The sequence below is a fragment of the Malus domestica genome, chromosome 14, assembly GCF_042453785.1.
Source record: "Malus domestica chromosome 14, GDT2T_hap1".
NCBI lineage: Eukaryota > Viridiplantae > Streptophyta > Magnoliopsida > Rosales > Rosaceae > Malus > Malus domestica.
Genome location: NC_091674.1, coordinates 13,726,071 through 13,745,438, shown reverse-complemented (window position 1 = coordinate 13,745,438; position 19,368 = coordinate 13,726,071). Strand labels below are relative to the sequence as shown.

Below are 19,368 nucleotides of genomic sequence, written 5' to 3'. Positions count from 1 at the left end.
TAACTAAGCATTCATTGGTTCTTATTAGTTTGTTTTCAAGTGAGTTTTAACCAATTTATTTGTCAAGTATGTGGATGTTTGTGGGCGTCATCGCTGTAAACCCTCAGGAGACACAACTCCTCCTACTAGGGACACCTAGAGGTTTAAAAGCTTGTTGCACATGCTCAGTGCAATCGTTTAGCCAGCGAAAGTGGTTTAGTTAGATTTTTCTTTGTTTTGTTTGTTTTCTGTTTTAGTTTTGCTCAAGGACTAGCAAAAACCAGGTTTGGGGGTATTTGATAACTTATATATATTTTATACATTTATTCCATCCATTCCTAGTCTCTTTGTGATATTTTTGAGTTAAACTAGTTGCATTTTACCCTCTTTTGTGTTAGTGTGCAACTAATCGTATTTTGGAGCTCAAGTGAGGACAAATAAGGCAAACAGGTGTTAAAAGTGGAGAATTGAATAAGGATGCTGATGTAGACAAAAAATAAAAAGTGGAAACTGAATATGGTGATGAATATATAAGACCAATAATAGCAAAGAAAAACGTGGGAATTAAATGCCCAATTATTGGGATGTATTGGCAATCTGTAACAACCTCTTAGAGCAACTCCACCCATGGAGTTTGCTCGGGGGACAGGCTTCAAGAAAGGGCCTGAGGGCTGGTGGGAGGAGGTCCAGCGTTGAAGGGCCCGAGTGAGGGTGGGAGCCCGAGTTGCAGGCCCGTGGGAAATTGACAGGCCTGCTGCCCGAGTGGGGAGGCGTCAGGCTGACGCAAGGGTTGGTCCGGTCTTTTTTTTTAATTGTTTTTGTGTCAGGCTGCGTCCGGCCCTTTTTGAAAAAAGCTTGACACTTGGCCAAGGCATACTTCTCCAACTGACACTTGATATACATATGCATTATTTTCACCTTTTCTATGATAGATGTTGGATTACAGGAAGAAAAAAAAAATCATTTTTTGTTTTCATCATTACTTTCTTGGCAAAAGAATTAAAAATATTATTTTTAGATAAAATGACACGTGGCACAACGAGAAGGATTTAAAAATCTTATCCGAAATTACAAATAATTTTATTTTGTATTATTTAAACAAACAAAAAAAACTAATATTTTATTGCCTATTGCCAGGGGGGAGGGCTCCAAGGGTGGAGATGCAAATGACAATTACTGTTCATTAATGTCAGTTACTATTCATTAAAGGCAGTTACTGTTCAATAGGGTGGATTCAATAGTGGATTGCCTGGGGGAAGGGCTCCATGGGTGGAGTTGCTCTTAATCATACCGACCGGGTTTACGCTACAGTAAAAAATTTATCCAACTACACAAGGTGGATTTAGCTGAAGGGCAGATGCCTGTACATGAATTAAATTGTAAAAGCCGCCTACGCGCCGAAGATTTTGTATTTTGGAAAAGAGGGAAAAGGGTAGAATCTTCCGACACCACCGCGAAGCAAAACCCTACCTCTACTGCTTATCTCCAGCTCCAGGAATGCCTTCCTTTCCTCATCCCGGTTCTGTCACCATTTGCGAAATCAATCGCGACCTCAGTCAGTACCATCTCTCTCTCTCTCTCTCTCTCTCTCTCTCTCTCTACACACACACACACGTGTAATTTTATACACATACTGATATTGATTTGTATGTATCTGCAGTCACTGCTGAGAGCCTCTCGGACGATGTAGCCAAGGACACTTATGGAAATATTATTGTCAGTAATCCTTCAAATTCTGTCCATATGTATCTAATTGATTAATGTTGGGTGGGTCGTATACATTGGCCATTGATGTCACATTGGAGTTTCTGGGTTTGTAGGGAATGGTATTCAGCCCAGTTCTGCTTCAATCGGATCAGCTGGTGCGGCCACCGAGTCCTGACCAGGACCCCCAGCAAGTTGTAACAACTCCAACCAAGGGAATTCTACAAAATTTGCAGGAGATTCTTAACCTCACACCTCTCTTCCGTCCTAATTATGTACGTAATATTTTCTTTACAATTACTAATTACCCAATTTGCATTAATGGTTGTTGAATTAGTGTCTGTTCCTTTTGGGTGAGTGATTACCGTGGGAATTGTGTTAGGCGTTATCTAACTAAGAGTACACATATCATCTTGAACATGAGAATTATTGGGCAAGACTAACAAATAATCTGAGTGTAGTAGCAATAATGCTAACCCATTTGTAGGATGGCTCATCTGCTGCTGTTACATCGCATCCAATATTCTTTAAAGTGGAATTTCTTTTTGTGCCGCTGCCTATGTGTTCACTTAGCCGACCCCACTTAGTGGGAAAAGGCTTTGTTGTTGTTGTTGTTGTTGCCTATGTGTTCACTGGTGTCAAGACGTGGCCCTCAAAATTCATTGAAAGGAGATGTGACCATTGAATTACAAGTTGACTCTAATTATCCAGAAACTGGATAAGTAAATGTTGAAATTCCTTGTCCTAACAGTATCATGAATTTGTAGAGTTGGGGCCACAACCACCAATACAGTATGTTATTGGTATTAGAAAGCTTGTAGCATGGGCCAAAGACATGACTTTAACCTTTGATTAGCTCTGCTAGCTAAACTTCTTCTTAGTATGTCTTAGATAGCAATAAGCTTCATATGAGAGACAACGGTTGGAGGAGCTGGAGTTAGCCGGCTGGGTTATTAGAGAAGTTGGAAGATGTTCGTTTGATTCAATCAAGAGCAGATAATAGGTGGTGGAAACTAGACGGGTCAGGATTGTTCACTTGCAAATCCTATAGCTCCTTGTGCAACAATGGAACTGTGCAACATTTTCCACCCTATTCTCAGATTTGGAAATTGGTAGGGTCAACAGCTGTGATCAAGTTCAAAAACGAAGGCCTTTTATTTGATTTCTCCTCAGTGGTGCAGTTTGTGTAAGTCAGAGGAGGAGAGTGTTAATCATGTTTTTCTCCATTGTTCAAGGAAGTTAGAGCCAGTTGGGTTATTCCAAAGGGATGTTTTGAGCTTCTAACCACCAAGTTTGAAGCTTTAGGAAAGGGGAAGAAAGCTAAAGCTTTGTGGGGCTGTTTGGTGTTGGCAGTTCTTTTGGAACATTTGGTTGGAGCATACTTTTTTAGGATTATAAGGGAGTGGAAGTAGAGGGACTATGGGGTAGGATTATTCTCGTTCTCATATAGTCATGGATATGTGTTAGCAGCCGTAAAATGAATTTGGTTCATTTTAGCTACTAGTAAAGTACTACTACTTGAAAGGTCTTACCTAGTTTTCTAGTTGGTGGATTTCTTATCCACTTGTTGTAATTCCTTCTATTATTTTAATAAAATTCTATCGTTTCTTCTAAAAAAAAAGGGAGACAACAGTTATGAAGCAAGTTCATAATGACTTGTAAATGATAAAGTGGTGAAAGGCTTCTTAAACATCCTTACTGAACTTGCAGGTAAGCTTATTACCAGAAGTTGATCTTCAAGGAGTGAGCTGGCACCAACATAAACTTGCTGTAGCGGTTATATCTGGCCCAAATCAAGTTACAGTTTGGGATTTCGAGGATTTCGGTAAGATGCTTAACTAGTTACTGCTTTCAATTATTTAAGTTCTTTCTCTGCTAGTTGTTGCCTTGCCAATGCAATTTATACTTTAACAGAAGGGAAGGAGCTATGCATTTTGGCCAATGAGTCCCAAAGAGAGGTCAAAATACTTGAGTGGAGGCCAAACGGTGGGAGACAACTTGCCGTAGCATGCAAGCACGTAACTTAATTTTGCTGCTCAAGATCTATTTCTACATTTATTTATTTTGATAGGCTATAAATTGTAAAGCTGAATTTCTCTCACTGTATGTGCTTGATTTCAGAGGTGGAATTTGCATTTGGGCTGCTTCTTTCCCAGGAACTGCAGCATCTATCAGATCTGGTTCTTCTTCCTTCCTGGGAGCTCTCTCTAGAGGTTCTGGAATTCGATATACTTTGGTGGATTTTCTTCGAAGTCATAACGAGGAACAGATTAGTGCATTGTCATGGAGTCCTGATGGAAGATATCCAAACAATCTCTATTCTGGTTTTCCATTATGGTTAAACTTATGAGACTACATGAATATGGAGGCCTTCTTGCAATTTATCACTGTCATCTATATGCACTTAATAAAAAATTTTGAGAAAACTTTATGTTTCTGTTTTACTATTGCATTCACTTTCTCTATAGTATGTTGTGGAATCAATCATTTTTTATACATGGATATTCTCAAGCAGGAAAAAATGCCCCGTTTTATTTGTATTGAAGAAGAGCCTTTATTTTCAGATTAATTTCACACTTACTTTTGTTCAGTCGTATGGGATTTCCTTGACGTGTACTTACATATTTGGCATCTGGTTCTCATGAGAGCTCATCATTTACCATATGGGATGTTTCTCAAGGTATTCATATATCACTTGCTTTGGTTGCTACTAACCTTCATTATGGGTTATGTTTTGAATGCTCACCTTACAACATGTTCTCCAGCTTTCTAAATGACTTTGTTGGCTATTACATGAAATTGTTATCTGTGCTTTTCTGTATTATTTAATGTTTCAGTAATCAGCTTTAGCACGTTAGTTCCTACATTACCACAACCATGTTAGAATTATTAATGATAAATACTCCTTTGACCTTCCTCCATCTATGTCCGTTTATTGGATTGAAACTTCAACAAGTATTCATGTTAAAGTGGTGCAACTATGGTGCATGGCTTTAGTTGTAACCCATGGAAAGACATTTCCCACAGGCATGCTCCTTTCTTAAGCTGCTTTCAGTTTGTTGTGGGAAACAGAGGAAGAAATAAGTTTTGGGAAGATGCGTGGGTAGGGAAAAGTTCTCTGAATGTTTTTTCCTCAGTCTTTACAATGTGTCCAGGTTTCCGAATTAAAGCCATTTATAGCATCCTCGACTGTTCTAGTGGTTTGAGGAACTGGAATTTTGGTTTAAGGAAAAGTTGAATGAGGCCTAGGTGGAAGAGTCATCTTCTTTATTGGGTGGTCCTGAAAATGTTGCCATTCACTCTCAAGGATTGATTTAAGAAAGTGGCGTCTAGATTCCCAGTAAGTCTTATTTCTCCTACCTTTGTAATTCAGGCTCAGCGCCTTCATTTCACCCCTAAGGTTTGATCTGGAAATCTAGAGCTCTTTCCTGGGTGATGATTCTGTCTTGGCTTGTGTCTGATGGTAAGGTGAATACTTGTCACGTGGTCCAAAGAAGAAGGCCAAATTCTTGTTTGTCCCCAATTGGTGTGTTATGTGTAAGAAGAATATGGAATTGGTTGATCATACTTTCTAGCATTGCCCCTTGACATTGTATGTGGCATAAGCTGTTCAGGGAGATGCAAATAAGTTGGGTCATCCTAAGTGGTTGGTTTTCCTTTCTTTGTGAAATCCTAAGTTGTTTTGGGAGGTAAGAAAGCCAAAATCATATGGGGCTGTTTGATTTTTGCTATGATTTGGGTGGTTTGATGGAGAGAAATATAAGGGTCTTAAAAGATTAGGTCAGCGTAGGTGCTAAGGAGCTTTAAAGAAAAAGTTCAGTTTTTGGTCCGTGCTATGGGCCTCTCTATCCAAAGAGTTCCGGGGTTGATCTTTCTCAGCTATCTGTTTGTTTCTGCACCGGGATAATCTTAGTTCCATTGTTTCTCTGCTGGCTTTTCTTTTTGTCCAGGCCCTTTAAGGGAAGGGATCCTCATTTTCTGACTAGTTATGGGACTCACTCCACATCGAATTTCAACGATCCGAACTGTCTATTTTGTAAGTCTTGATTCATAGATCATCCTTGCAAAAATTCATTTCAATCCGAAATCATTTGCCTATTTATTGTCATGATGAAATTTCAATGTTTATAAGAACACAGTGTTCGTCAATTTCTTTGAACTCAATTAGATGCCACAAATATTTCCGATTTGGTTAATATTTTGCAAGGATATCTTTAAGGTGCAACTTGAAAAATAGACGGTTCGGATCATTGAAGTTCGATGTGGCGTGCGCCCCACAACTAATCCCTATTTTTTGATAAAAAAAGGGGATTTCTTCCCTTAAAGACTGTGATACACACACACACACACACACACACACACACACATATATATATTATGTATATGTTACACACATTCATGTTAAAACATGCATGTCACTGTAAAGTGACACATTGTAGCTAATTTATTGATTTTGTTTTTCTTTCAAACTAACTTGATCTGATCTACGTTTTGCTCAACTTGAACCTCAAGTATTTGTGACTTAATCATAAAAAGTTGCACATACTGATGGAGAACTGACATTGGTTAGTAAACTGGTAATGAATCCTTTTCAATAAATTGTTTGGTAGATACTCAGAAAATTGGGCAAAAACAGTGAAAAGGCAAAGACCTCATTTGATACTGCTTTTAACAGCTGGCATGTGCTTTTCTTTTACTTTTCTTTTAAAAAAGAAATATATTATTTTGGTGGTTTGCCTAGGTTCTTTTTCTTGTGCTTTTGCTGTGTTTTTGGTACTTTTACAAAACATTACAGGAAGTACTTTCTAAAAGCTGCTTGTACTTGAGCAGACTAGCATTATTGATATTGAGTGAATAAATACGGATCTGTCCCAGCGCCTCATCCCCAAACCACTCTATCCGGGATCCAGGATCTATTATTTTTGAGATGGTTTTATTTCTTGAAGCAGAAAAAGTAAAATCTTATTTTGAAACTTATGATTTCATTTGCTTAAATGTTTTCTCAGGGCTTGGTACTCCTATTAGACGAGGACTAGGTGGCATATCAATGCTGAAGTGGTCACCAACTGGGGATTACTTTTTTTCAGCAAAATTGTAATGTCATGATTTGATTATTTGCACTTTCATTTTCATAATCTTAGTTGAAAATGGGACCAGTTTAGGATGAACAAGATGATCCTTCTGTTCTTTTCAGTGATGGAACATTTTATCTTTGGGAGACAAACACATGGACATCTGAACCATGGTCTTCAACTAGCGGCTTCGTCAAGGTAAGCAAAATTGACATCTAAGTCTAACTAACTTCTTGTTGCACACAATTTTTTGTCTTTATTTTCTAAATAGATGACCTCATACTGCTATGAAAACATTTTGATGATTGAGGTGTCAGCCTATGGGCCATTATTCTGTATTTTCTTTGCTCTGGTTTTTTGTCCACTTTGTGTTGCATAGAAATATTAAAGCGGCCACTTCAAATTCCTTGCAAGAGTTTTGAATTTTAGTACTATGTTGGTCTAAACATTTTACACCTCTCTCTCTCTCTCATATGACTAATTACTCACTCATGAAGCTCATTTAAAGGCAGCAGAAAGTACTATAATGGTTGAAGTTTTATTTTTTTATTTATACTTATACTCATTGTGTCGTGTTATACTAGGGAGCATCATGGGATCCTGATGGGTGTATGATACTTCTCGCTTTCTCTAAATCTTCAACATTGGGTTCCATTCACTTTGCATCAAAGCCTCCATCACTTGGTATGCAACCTTACATAAAAGCTATGTTTTAGTTATTGACATCTAGTGCCTTATTATCTCTATTTATTGTCTTGCATAATAAGTTAAGGTTCTCCTATTTCTAGTGGAAACTAGAAATAGAAATCTCGGAAAGAAAGTAAAACTGGATATAGAAGATGAAATGTGAGAAAAAGCTTAGCAACAATAGTTTAATGCTTTGGAGGAAGCTTTTGATATTAAGCTGATATCTACTTGACTTGAGTTAGTACTTGGTATCGTCTAGTGTTATTAAGATATGCAAAGATTGAATATTGCATTTGTCATTAAGATCTATGATTATGAAAAGGAAAACTTCAGAAAGGGAGAACAATATATTTATTGTATTGCAAAAGGAATGGAATTCACGAGCTTTTAAAAAAATATAGAATCAAATCTCCATGAAAATCTGCTGTAGAATTCAACCCCTAAATTAAGCTAATAAGCAATTACAAAGTCTGTTAACTTAAGAAATCAGGAGGTTAAATCAAGTAATTTAATTATAATTTCATGCAGTAACGACACTTCGGAAGTATGAGTATAGAACTTGACTCTCAGCTTGGTGCAAGTAGAATAAAAGTCTTTTGATATGCCTTAGTGAAGACGTCAGCTAAATATTTTTCAGTGGGGATAAATGAGTCAAAACCTTTTCTGATGCCACTTTAGTGTGTAGGCAGTTGTGATGTTCTTTGTTGGAGAACCTGCACAATCTGCACCGCGATATCCCTCAGTCGAAGATTTCTTTATTTCAAAAGAATTAAAATTCTCTGAATACATTTCCTTGCTTGGTGTGAGCAGCGTACTCCTTCGGCGCTAATACTGACTGTTATCTTTTAAAGAAGCATTTTCATGTACAGACTCTGTTCTTTTTGACAGATTGGTAATGTGATGGTTGTCAAGGGGAAATAGAACTAGTGAAAATTGATTTTGAAACAAATGTCAATAGTGTCATGACAGATGACAGTTTTTTACACGCTATCCTGAATCTTGCTGGTAAATTGATGTTTGAATTTTGCAGATGCGCACTTATTACCTGTTGAACTACCAGAGATGATGTCCTTAACAAATAGGTCGACATTAAATCATTTTTATTGTTTCTATTTTTCACTATTCTGATTGCTCTATGATTGTTTGATCGGCTACATCTCATTTAATAGGCTTTCTTTACGAGTTCATTGTTAAAGACAATTTTATATGGCATTATTTCTTGACAAGTTGGATGTCGGAATCTAGTTAATTTTATTATTATTTTTCATTATTTTTATGGTATCCATGTTAACTTTCTTAATTTATGAACTGTCTAGTAGCCAGCAGCCTTTATTAGGTAGTCAGAGGTGAAGTTGGGTTTTCTAGAGTCTGTTTCGGAGTGCTTATAATGCTTACTGCATTAAATCTTACTTTGTCAATTCACCCATCACATTTACCATCCCTCACCCAGCATATTGATATACGCTATTCATATTGCTCGATATGTAAACGAATAGATTTAAGGTTCCAGTTTGCAATCGTTTTCATCCTTCCACTCTTCTTTCTACCATATTATGTTCCTGCCTGCTCTTTCTGTTTCTGTTTCAGTTAGGACGAGATTAAACATTCTTCATGAGGATGGAATATTGATCTGACTAACCAGTCCTCAAACTGATAATTGCAGAAAAGCTTTAAAGTTTATTATTTCACGTTATAGTTGCATATCAGTAAACCTCGGGGTAGGCATTGTAATGTTTGTCCAAGACAGTCCTGATATGTTGTTGTTGTCTCCTTCAGTCAAGGCATTGAGAAGATAGCTTGGGATGCTTCAGGAGAGCGATTGGCTTTATCTTTTAAAGACGGCGGTGACTTATACAGGGGTCTTATTGCCATTTACGACGTTAGGAGGACTCCTCTAATATCTGCAACATTGATGTGAGTTGATTATTTAACAATTATTTTTTTTTTCTTTTCTTTTAAAACATTAGCCGAATGCTGAATTGTTACTAACGATTTACCATGATATAAATTCAGTGGGTTTATTAGAGGACCCGGTGACGATCCAAAACCTGTGGCATTTTCATTTCATGACAAGTTTAAACAGGGACCATTGCTTTTTGTGGTAAGTCCTAGTTAAATGTAGTGTGCTTTGCCCCATCTCATGTACTTGGAACTCTTGTTCATGATTCCCATCTGTCGGAGCGTATTTGTATTGGTTTTCTTGAAAATAAAATGATGCAAGTTTAGACTAACTAGTGCTTTACTTTTCTAGTGTTGGAGTAGTGGATTTTGCTGCACCTACCCTCTCATATTTCGTTCGCATCTTCTTCCCTAGTTTGTTACTGCTACAAACACCGGATTTTCCAGCGACCGCATTTTCATAGCTTATTTGTCGAGTTGACTACTGTAAGGTGTGATTAGCGGTTCCAACAAAGATAAACCGTTGTAGTTGGATTATTTCATATAATTACATTGGATTAGTTTGCATTTGATTACACTGGGACTGTGAAGTTACTTGAGTCACTCGACTGACCACATACTACATGCCATTCGATGTTTAAAATAGAAGATACAGAGACAGAATCAGCTCCGGTAGTCCTGATGACATCGCTCGATTCCATTAACAAATCAATGGATGACATCGCTCGATTCCATTAACAAATCAATGGAGTTTAAATAGAAGATACAGAGACAGAATCAGCTCCAGTAGTCCTGATGACATCGCTCGATTCCATTAACAAATCAATGGAGGTGAATGAACGCGGAGAGATTACAACCTCCATCTCCTCACCCGCGGACTCTAGCAGGCTCCGTTTGGGTATCACCTGCATTCAAGTACGGCCAATTAAAATCATATCATCGTCGATTTCTCATCCTCACATGCAGGCAACACAAGGATATGAAAGACGAAAATAGTAACGTTACAAAGGTCGATTCGGTTACCTTCTTTGGCTCGTTAAACGAATTCTCGTCCATCTGGTTGTTTGATGTAAGCACAGTTTTTGTTGACCCAGACAGACTAACGGAATTTGGCTCCAACCCATCCACAAAAACCTTCAGATTCACTGTGTAGGTTCCCAAATTCACAACCTGGACAAGGGCAATAATCATCAGAGTAATAAAACGTAACAGAATACGATCATAGTGGTAGAAACCGTATTTTAACTCGGTGATAGATGAAGCGGTTAACATTTAGTTGCTTCAGTCAAGATATGTACGGAATTCCAAAGCTGAGCAGAAATGAAGAAAAAATAGACAAGATACGTATTTATAACGAAAATAAAGAGTAGAATACTCCAGACAAAGAATAACATACGCTATTCTGAAGCAACAAACAACATACGAGTTTAAGAGCAATGTGATAAACGAGCTTGTTTGTTTCCGTTCTAGGCATTCCAAGTACGTTAATATTAGATGGCTACAAACACTTTAATGGTATCGACATGTTATAAGCTACAAACTCAATTAAGCATAAAAAAGTAATACCTTTATTCTCAGGTAAGTATTCTCGTTTTCTGAATTTTGCCACGAAATTGCAGATGCAAGAAGTGAAGTAGAAGAATTCATTTGGAGTGTTGAGTTGTAAAGAGTTGCTCCACTAGATTCGTTGAACAGACATTGCACCCAGTAGCTAGGAGTCCCATAGAGCTGTGAGGAGTCGAAGACAATTGCATCCGGATTCCACCTTGATGAAAGAAAAGTTTCAATTTTAGTAATAATAAACAGCATTGATCCGATCCTCTTTCGAAAACAGCATCAATCCACCGTAATACATAAAAGTTACAATGTTACATTATACAAAAGGAACGAGAGGAAAAGTATACCGCCTGTCATGGGTATTGACAAAGAGTGGTGCATAGCTTGCCATCTCAACAATATCACTGCATTCGTATGTAAACAGACAAAAATAAGTACTCAATAGCTGCCATTTTAACAATTACAGATATATACTTTTGCTAAAATTAGATGTAAAGATGAGACAACCCCAGAATCCCGGTGTACATATAAAAACGGTTAGGGAAGGAGTTATAAAGAATTACAGTGAAATTATGATGGGAAACTGTGATTTCTACATATTTTAGTAGTATCACGGTGAAATCCTATGCTACAGGTATATCGGGGCATCCTCCAACTTTAAATTTATTCAATTATCCATGCCACTGAGAACTCTTTCATGAATACCATCTTTATTTATCAGATTCCCAGACCACCTCCAAGGACTTTCCATCTCTTAGTCAGTTCAGTACTATTTCTATTGGATTGGGTTGGGAAATACCAGAAAGTTTCGAATGCAAAGAAAACATGTGCAGCTGGTCTTACGCAAGGAGATCTAGTAACAAACTACGTGGTTGTGACATGCAGAAATGCAGGAACGATATACACTTTTTCAAGAAGAAATACCGTACTTGCAAATAGATATAAAGAAGTCCGATCTTTAATGTTTTGTAGAACATATGCACAACAGACCTGTTTTTCTCCAGTCCAATAAGAAATCCAGCTTCAGCTAATGCTGCTAGAAGACTTCCTCTCCCAGCATCTTTTCCAGTCACGGCATACTCGCTCACAAAAGCCTGGATCATATTGAATACTAAGAATGGAAAAACAGGTAGGAACTTAGAGCAGATTAAATCATACAAAAGCTAATGAACTACCTTGGGGCCGTTACGTGACGTGTGATCAAAATGATTGGCCATAGAAAACAAGTTGCTGGCAGATGTATAGATCTAAGCAAAAAACAGAAGGTAAGAGGACTATCGCAAATGTTATCCATGTAGCCAAATCTTCAATGGCCCCATACGTCGAATCGTAAAGAAGATTATTGTCAACTGGAATACAAGTAGCGGTGTTATGATATTTACATGAAAATCATACATATCAGCTGGATGATCCAACTGACGAGAAGAACCGTCGCAGTTTGAAATCATTTTGATGTCAGGATAGGCGTTTCTTATAGCACTATAGAACTTAAGGTAATTTCCTGGTCAAGAGAAAGAGGGAAAGCATAAGTCTTGACAATGCTGCACAAAACAGGCTCCCACAAAACAGAGACAAAAATGCTGCAGCCCCGCCTCCAAGGCCGCCTAGGCGTGCCCCGAGGCGAGTCTTTTAAAACACTGATAATAATCAATCAGTTCCATCTCAACAAGAAGCATGAACTACAAAACATACAAACCTCGGTAGTTCTTTTTTCCACAATCCTCATTCCCTATAGCAACATATCTCAAGTCAAAGGGTTCTGGGTGTCCCATTGCAGCACGAAGAGAACCCCATGTGGAATTAGGACTGCCTCTAGCAAATTCTATACCATCGAGAGCTTCCTGTAAACAAGAAATGTGAAAGGTAATCCATAAATTTGAGATCTATCAGCACATACAATGCATAAATAACAAGACTGAGAATTGAATAACAATAGTTATCTGATATTGACACAAAAACATTTATTTTGTGTGTGGTTCTTCTCGTTTATGCACTAAACCAGCATTCAACAGATATATACAACTGATATTTATAATAAAATCATTGAGAAGTTAGAGCATATTGCAGAGATTCCTAGTAACAAACAATGCACCACATGCTTTGTACTGCAGTTTGTCACAATGTTTGATGTACTCCTTGAGTGGCAATATGGGGCTCGAAGCTCTGCCCTACTCTTGCCAAAGCAACCCTACTTGGCTTCTGAAGAGACAATACATTTTAAGTGGTGTACATCCTCCTATGTGAATAATGAAGTTGGGCTTTGAGAACAGTGAAGTCACTTGAAAACCGAAAAAAAAACGACTAAATTTGATATCTTCATATCATATTTGGCAAATCTTATGTGTCTTATACCAAAGCACATAAAGCGAAGTCGTTCATTTTCAAGGCTTAAACTTAATTTGAAAAACTGTGTCATCGGCATATATTCACTTCAATTGAGAAGATATAACATAGATAAAGTAGTTAGGGCTGGTTTGGTATTGCTGTGCTTTGAAAAAAAAGCTGCTGTGAGAATAAGCGGTTGTAAAATAAATTAGCAGAGTGTTTGGTAAACTTTTTTGTAAAAGTGCTTTTGGAAAAAAAAGTAGTCTGATAGTGGGTCTTTTCATTAAAGGAGCACTGCAGCTCCGTGTGCTTTGAAAAAAATCCAGTTTTCCAAAGCTGCAAATAGCAGCTTTAGCTTTTTCCTTTGATTTCAGCTTATTCTCACAGCAGCTTCCAAAATAAGCCATTTTTTTTTAGTTTACCAAACACCTAAAACCCTCACAGCTTTTTTTCATGGGTGCTTTTTTTTAAGCACCTCACTCCCAAACCACCCCTTAATGTGATGATATATCAATTTTGGTAACAGTGAGCCAATTACTCATTAGTTACAGAGAAATGGGCAGCTGTTCAGGCATACCTGTACAAATGGTAAGACACTGGAAGTATCAACTTGATCATTGTGACTGATTCCTACAAATTGAGAAAGTTAATAATGACATACATATGTGATGATATAAAGCGTTTATGAAATGTGTACCGTTATTGAACACCCATATTGGCAATGAGCCAAGGTCCTCTGATAGCTGCAGAAACAAAAGTTTTCTTTACTAATTGTTACATTGAGTAGCAGCATTAACTGGGAACCCCGATCATTCCACAACAACAACAAGATACCTACTTGGAGAAACTCAAAATAACCAAGTCCATCGTCAGTCCAGTACATCCAAACATCACCAAAGTGTCCAGGTCTCTCTTCCCAGGGTCCAATTGTTTCTTTCCAACGAAATGCATTGCGTAACCATTCACCTTCAACGAAACAGCCACCTAACCAACACAAATATAAAAGCCAACTGTATTAGGTTGAATTCTAAGGAACTAGTGGATATATAAGACTTATCTATTTACAGAAAAATCAAGGATTCTTAGCACTGTTTGGAATTTAATTAAGCTTCCCCAGATTATCTTTGTCAAGAGGTCAGGACACCAAGCATTAAGGTTCCGGAATAAGGAAAAAAAAAATATGACACCAAGCATTAAGGTTCCGGAATAAGAAAAAAAAAATATCATGTTCAAAATCGAAAAAAATTAGAAGTTCAAAGAAAACGGTGAATGTAATTTTATATCTGCAGAAAAAAATTGATAGCAGGCAAAGAAGGACAAGATTACTTCTATTTGAGCTTGTTTTATAAAGATCTCCTTATTGTTTTTGAAAAAAACAAAGATTTTTTTAATTTATTAAATATTTTGCTAAACTTTGCTCTGTGAAGTGTTCATTGCTAAGAGGATTGAGAAAATTAAGCATAATGGATAGGTGTCACTAAAGAGCATGTAACCAAATGCAAATATGAAAGAAAATGAACCATCATAGATGCCTTATGTGATAATATAGTTAAAACATATGAAAAACATGAACCTCGGCAACGAAAATGTCAAACCTAGAATCTTCCATCAATTTTGGAGCCTAATTTACTTTGAGGGTACATTAGGGAGTATAAAAAACAGTTTGAACTCATAATATACATACATAAACGTCAGGATTGGAAATAATAAACTTCCGTTTGATAAGTAATCATCCTTCATGAGCTTTTAAGTTTGGCAAGTGTTGTATCGTAACTTTGTGATCACACACACAAAAATACATATGTACATACAGTTCATCAATTGACCTGCCATAGCATAGATGTTTTCTTCACATTATTCATAGAAAATACCGCCCTCTTAGTATGATTGTAACTAATTTGCAAGCAATAAAGCTAATATAAACAGTGTTTATTTCTTCATCAACAATATATTTCTGTAAGATCATTAATACTTTCCAACCTTGAAAATTCACTACTAAATCATATATCAACAGTTTAGGCAAGGTGTCCCCACTACGGCTTGCATATTTCAGCTCCCATATATTTTAAGTGAGAATTACATATGAAGAGCTCAAGTTTAGCAGCAGTCAAGTATCAAGTTGTAAATCCAGATTTACCTGGAAATCTGAAAAACCGAGGTTTTAAATCAGCCAACATTTGGACAAGGTCCTTCCGAAATCCATGTCCCTAGGCCAAAATAATAGATTCATAATGAGTAATAAGTTGTATAAGGATATCAATAAGTTCTTTACAAGTTAGCATGACCAATTTCAAAAAAAAAAAAAAAAAAAAGGAAAGGAAGAAGAGTAAAATCTAAGTTAAACCATTTAGGATTATTTTAAACATAGAAAGTTTGGAGTGGCAATAACAATTCCATTTATTTATAAGAACGTAATTTTACTAATAAAAAAGCACAAAATAACATAGACAAGGTATGAAAACAAAGGATACAAGGTCAAGCCACAACAACTAGATTAGATTACCACAGCTTTCCAATTATAAAACACCAAGAAAAAAAAAATGCCTCAAGAGTGCATTCTTTTCCTTCCTCACACAACTTTATCCATAACACCCAAGCAACCGGACAATGAATAAAGAGGTGAACTATGGAACACAACAATCTCAGTTGGAAAGAAATGAAGTTATCTCTACCGTAGAATCACAGGAGAAAACCTTATATTTGTAATTTGTAATGACCTTGGAAAACAAGGGGAAAAAAAAGGGTACCTTATATGTATCCAAGGGAATGGCTGACACTTGATCAAACCATATCACCCCTTTACTGGTTGTTGTCAATTGCAGTCTTGAGTTAGGATTTGTTCCTTGGGCTTTCAACTGAACCTCGAATTTTGTCCAGTTTGAAACTTCAGAACCAGAAGCACTGCATAGGCAACGAAAATGGAAATATGAATCTTAAATGCAGAATAAAAAAAATTTAGTAAGAAACTGTTGATTGCAAAATATCTGAGAAGAGAGGTGCATACATAATGTTCGCAGCAGCAAGTTTCTGCAACCCATCTGAGCCTGTCAGTGATACGGATACATTGATTGATCCAGATGAACGAACATAAAGAACAGCATTGTATGTCTTCCCTTTTTCTATATTCTGAACAAAAAACATAAATAAAAAGACCGTACAAAAGAGCAAAAAGGAAAATATGCAGTAGTTGTAGTTGTGTGTGTGTATTATCTTGCGATAAAAATGGTCGTGTTGCTAAACCATGAATCTGGACCACAAATTCTGGCAAAATCAATTTGATGAATGGTCAAGTTCACAGCTTAGGTTGCTAGCCAGTCTGTCAAGAGAACATTTCCATATGTGTGCATGTAAGTTGTGAAGGTTAGGCATTACAGCGAATAACATTACTGCCCAAAAAAACCCTCGCAAATGGACAAAGGGGAAACTTTTCCCAACTTGTAAATGGGAGAACTAAAGCACTAGGTGGAAAACTGAACCCATTCAGATTAGGTGTAAAAGTTCATACCATGCCCCAGAACCCAGGGTTATAAATTCCAACACCCCCAGCAGGGCAGCTATTGGCGCCTTGGGTGTCACATAGCACCTCCATTCGGAGTGCAACCTTATTGCGGTCAAAGCATGATGAACGGTCCGTTGACACAATCAAAGAGGACTCATTGCCAATTATCGCCCAAGGATCAATGTTAGAAGGAGTGTTAGGGCCCCCAGCTTCAAAACCTGTGGGAGAAAATTATTGAGAAGCCCAGCTTTAAGCATACAGTTAACATAACAAAGCAGGATAGCTCATTATAATCTTTGATACAAAATATTTCTTCTCTCTGTATGTGAATGCAGAATTTCCAACAAAAACTCGGTAACCTCATACTGAATAATCCAAACTCATTCCGACATCTCAAACAAACTTAAAACTGACAAGGCAGGGGAAAAAATCGAAGGGTTGAAAAAAAGAGGGATCTGGTGGTAGTATTCAATGCAGAGAGTCAGATAGGTAAAGAAGGAAATAGGTGTCATACAAAAAGGAGAAAATTTCTTGATTGTCGTCCACCAACCACACTTGCACAAGCGGTAGAACACTTGTTAACTCAAAATACAATGGTTTTGCATCAAGAAAATTTATTTTGGTGAAGTACAGCCTAGTCCATCTCTATTTGCACATTGAAGCGTGACCTGATAGAAACATATAAAACCAAGTAAGACAACTCAATAGAAAGAAGGATCGGATGGGACCACATGCGATCCCTTTTCTTTTCAGACTGGAAATGAGTCCTCTTTGATTGTGTAGGACCGTTTGATCGTGTCAATGGAAATGAGTCCTCTTTGATTTTTTCAACGGAAACCAAAGAGGACTCATTTCCATTGACACAATCAAACGGTCCTACACAATCAAAGAGGACTCATTTCTCTCACAGCATTCCAATTATGCTGTGAGACATCCTGCAATGGTGGGATCCCTTTAAAGAAGCTGACTATAAATAGTTTGGTAATGTTCTCTTGCTAGCGAAAGAAGTGCTTGTGTCACCAGACAATTTGAATCACACGTTCATGCTGCAATTAACCTAATCAATGGTCTACATTCATTACTTAGCAACACAAAGATAAACATCTGATATTGCTGGACAGTTTGTGGAGAAAACATTTTCCTGCATTTGCTATAATTTCACTTATTTTATTAGCTGGAGTTCAGAGAGTTTGGAAGTAACCTCTGTTGCTTACAAGCTCAGCCCACACCCCGCCAGCACCAGCATGGTTAATCTCCTGCAGTGAACAATTTTCAGAAAGCTGATAATTCTGCACAATTCTGAAATTCAAGTAATTGGAACTGAAACCAAAGATGAGTAACGCAACCTCAAAGAAAATTCCAAACAGCGTGTCAGATATTGGGCGTGCGGATGCTTGAGAAGCATCGATAAGCAGGTTTGCTGTCTGGTTTGCATCGACTCCAATGGCAAAGCAACGATAGACAGAGCAAAGCAAGACATGTAGCAGAAGAACAACGTGAGGGGACTTGCAAGAACCCATTGATCCCTTCGCACACCCACTACTGCCTACAGCCTAATAAAGTATCGATTTCCGACATAATTTAGTTACATTCTTACCAATTAACCAAACAGAAAGAACAAACACAAAGTGCAAAATGGTGTTTCAGGTAATTAGATTAGATTAGATATAATTAAGGCAGCTATACTATACACAGAAGCTCAATCAAAATAAGACAATTAACAGGAATTACTTCTTCCACCAACCATTAATTCATTCAACTGAAGCTACTATTTACTGAATTTACAAATTACATATAAAAAAATAAAAAAATATATAAATAAAAACCCAGCAGAATACCCAGAAAGATGGTGGTTTTTGGTTGTTTGGTCTCCAAGACTCCAAGTCTCCAACTCCAATCAAAGTAAGAAAGATTAGTTTATAAAATCGATATTTCCAAGAGGCAAGAGGGAGAGTGAGTTGACTCGATGATTCTGTATCTGTATCCCTATCTGGTGCTACAGCCTATAGATATATGTGTGTATATATATAGAGTAGCATCCGGGATTTGCCTTGCTTTCACGTAAGCCAATGCACCAAGCAAGCAATGAAGCTAGCTAGCCGTGGCGCACTCATTGGGCTCGCTCGCTCAGTGGAATGGATTGCAAGCAAAACCGATACCAAACCATTTTGCTTTGTTTAAGAAAAATCTTTTGTGGCTCCATTCATGTGTCTTTATCTCTAATATAACTCCGTTCAGAATTATAGAACTGTAAAAAAATTATTTTTAATAACTAGTGTCATGCCATACTTATATACCATTTCCAACCCAACCGATGAGGTTAAATATAGCTCTTTTAATAATTTATTAAATTTAAATTTATTGGTTAGTTTAATTAAATGACCGTTGAATGTTTTCAAGTATAGGATTTAAATCAATTATTACAATTAAAGAGCTACCCAAAAAGGGCTAAGAGGGGGCTATTTTTGGCCAACTTGATGTCCCTTTAGTCAAATAATGGCATGTTAGGCCATCTCCAATCGACTTGGCCAAAGGGCTTTTGGGCCTCACCGGGCCAAAACACCTAAATTAGGCCAACGGGTTAGCCATTTCCAGCCCAGCCCACTTGCCCTCCAAAAGCTACCTAGCGTCAGCATGACGCCAGCT

The 19,368-nt window shown here is 37.3% G+C and overlaps 2 protein-coding genes across 3 annotated transcripts; one reads left to right on the top strand and one right to left on the bottom strand.

The window, feature by feature from the left end:
• Positions 1 to 1,338: 1,338 nt before the first annotated feature.
• Positions 1,339 to 9,916, top strand: LOC103454699 (aladin). Its single transcript, XM_008394297.4, has 14 exons — positions 1,339 to 1,534; positions 1,640 to 1,695; positions 1,800 to 1,958; positions 3,394 to 3,508; positions 3,598 to 3,697; positions 3,805 to 3,984; positions 4,305 to 4,363; positions 6,690 to 6,777; positions 6,878 to 6,953; positions 7,340 to 7,439; positions 8,473 to 8,524; positions 9,219 to 9,356; positions 9,456 to 9,543; positions 9,694 to 9,916. The coding sequence occupies exons 1-14, from the start codon at positions 1,477 to 1,479 to the stop codon at positions 9,754 to 9,756; spliced, it is 1,332 nt and encodes a 443-aa protein (XP_008392519.1). The 5' UTR covers positions 1,339 to 1,476; the 3' UTR covers positions 9,757 to 9,916.
• LOC103454700 (alpha-L-arabinofuranosidase 1-like) lies at positions 9,839 to 18,903 on the bottom strand. Of its 2 annotated transcripts, XM_070811525.1 has the most exons (19): positions 18,561 to 18,903; positions 18,069 to 18,275; positions 17,924 to 17,978; positions 16,729 to 16,940; positions 16,228 to 16,349; positions 15,971 to 16,124; positions 15,361 to 15,430; positions 14,062 to 14,207; positions 13,921 to 13,966; positions 13,801 to 13,853; positions 12,595 to 12,739; positions 12,281 to 12,399; positions 12,074 to 12,145; positions 11,889 to 11,992; positions 11,246 to 11,302; positions 10,908 to 11,106; positions 10,365 to 10,511; positions 10,092 to 10,246; positions 9,846 to 10,057 (listed from the first exon to the last, which is right to left on the bottom strand). In XM_070811525.1, exons 2-18 carry the CDS (start codon positions 18,240 to 18,242, stop codon positions 10,094 to 10,096), a joined length of 2,028 nt encoding a protein of 675 aa, XP_070667626.1. In that variant the 5' UTR covers positions 18,243 to 18,275; positions 18,561 to 18,903; the 3' UTR covers positions 9,846 to 10,057; positions 10,092 to 10,093. The 2 variants fall into 2 exon arrangements, with proteins under 2 accessions (NP_001281050.1, XP_070667626.1); NM_001294121.1 differs by having other exon boundaries at positions 9,839 to 10,246; positions 18,561 to 18,717.
• Between the last annotated feature and the right edge of the window lie 465 nt (positions 18,904 to 19,368).

Excerpts from the sequence above, each read along its gene's own strand:
- LOC103454699 (XM_008394297.4), top strand. The coding sequence starts at position 1,477 with ATGCCTTCCTTTCCTCATCCCGGTTCTGTCACCATTTGCGAAATCAAT. Across the intron at positions 1,535-1,639 it reads CGAAATCAATCGCGACCTCA|TCACTGCTGAGAGCCTCTCG; the intron begins GTCAGTACCATC and ends ATGTATCTGCAG. Across the intron at positions 3,509-3,597 it reads TTGGGATTTCGAGGATTTCG|AAGGGAAGGAGCTATGCATT; the intron begins GTAAGATGCTTA and ends ATACTTTAACAG.
- LOC103454700 (XM_070811525.1), bottom strand. The coding sequence starts at position 18,242 with ATGGGTTCTTGCAAGTCCCCTCACGTTGTTCTTCTGCTACATGTCTTG. Across the intron at positions 16,125-16,227 it reads CTTGCTGCTGCGAACATTAT|TGCTTCTGGTTCTGAAGTTT; the intron begins GTATGCACCTCT and ends TTGCCTATGCAG. Across the intron at positions 10,512-10,907 it reads ATACTTACCTGAGAATAAAG|GTTGTGAATTTGGGAACCTA; the intron begins GTATTACTTTTT and ends GCCCTTGTCCAG.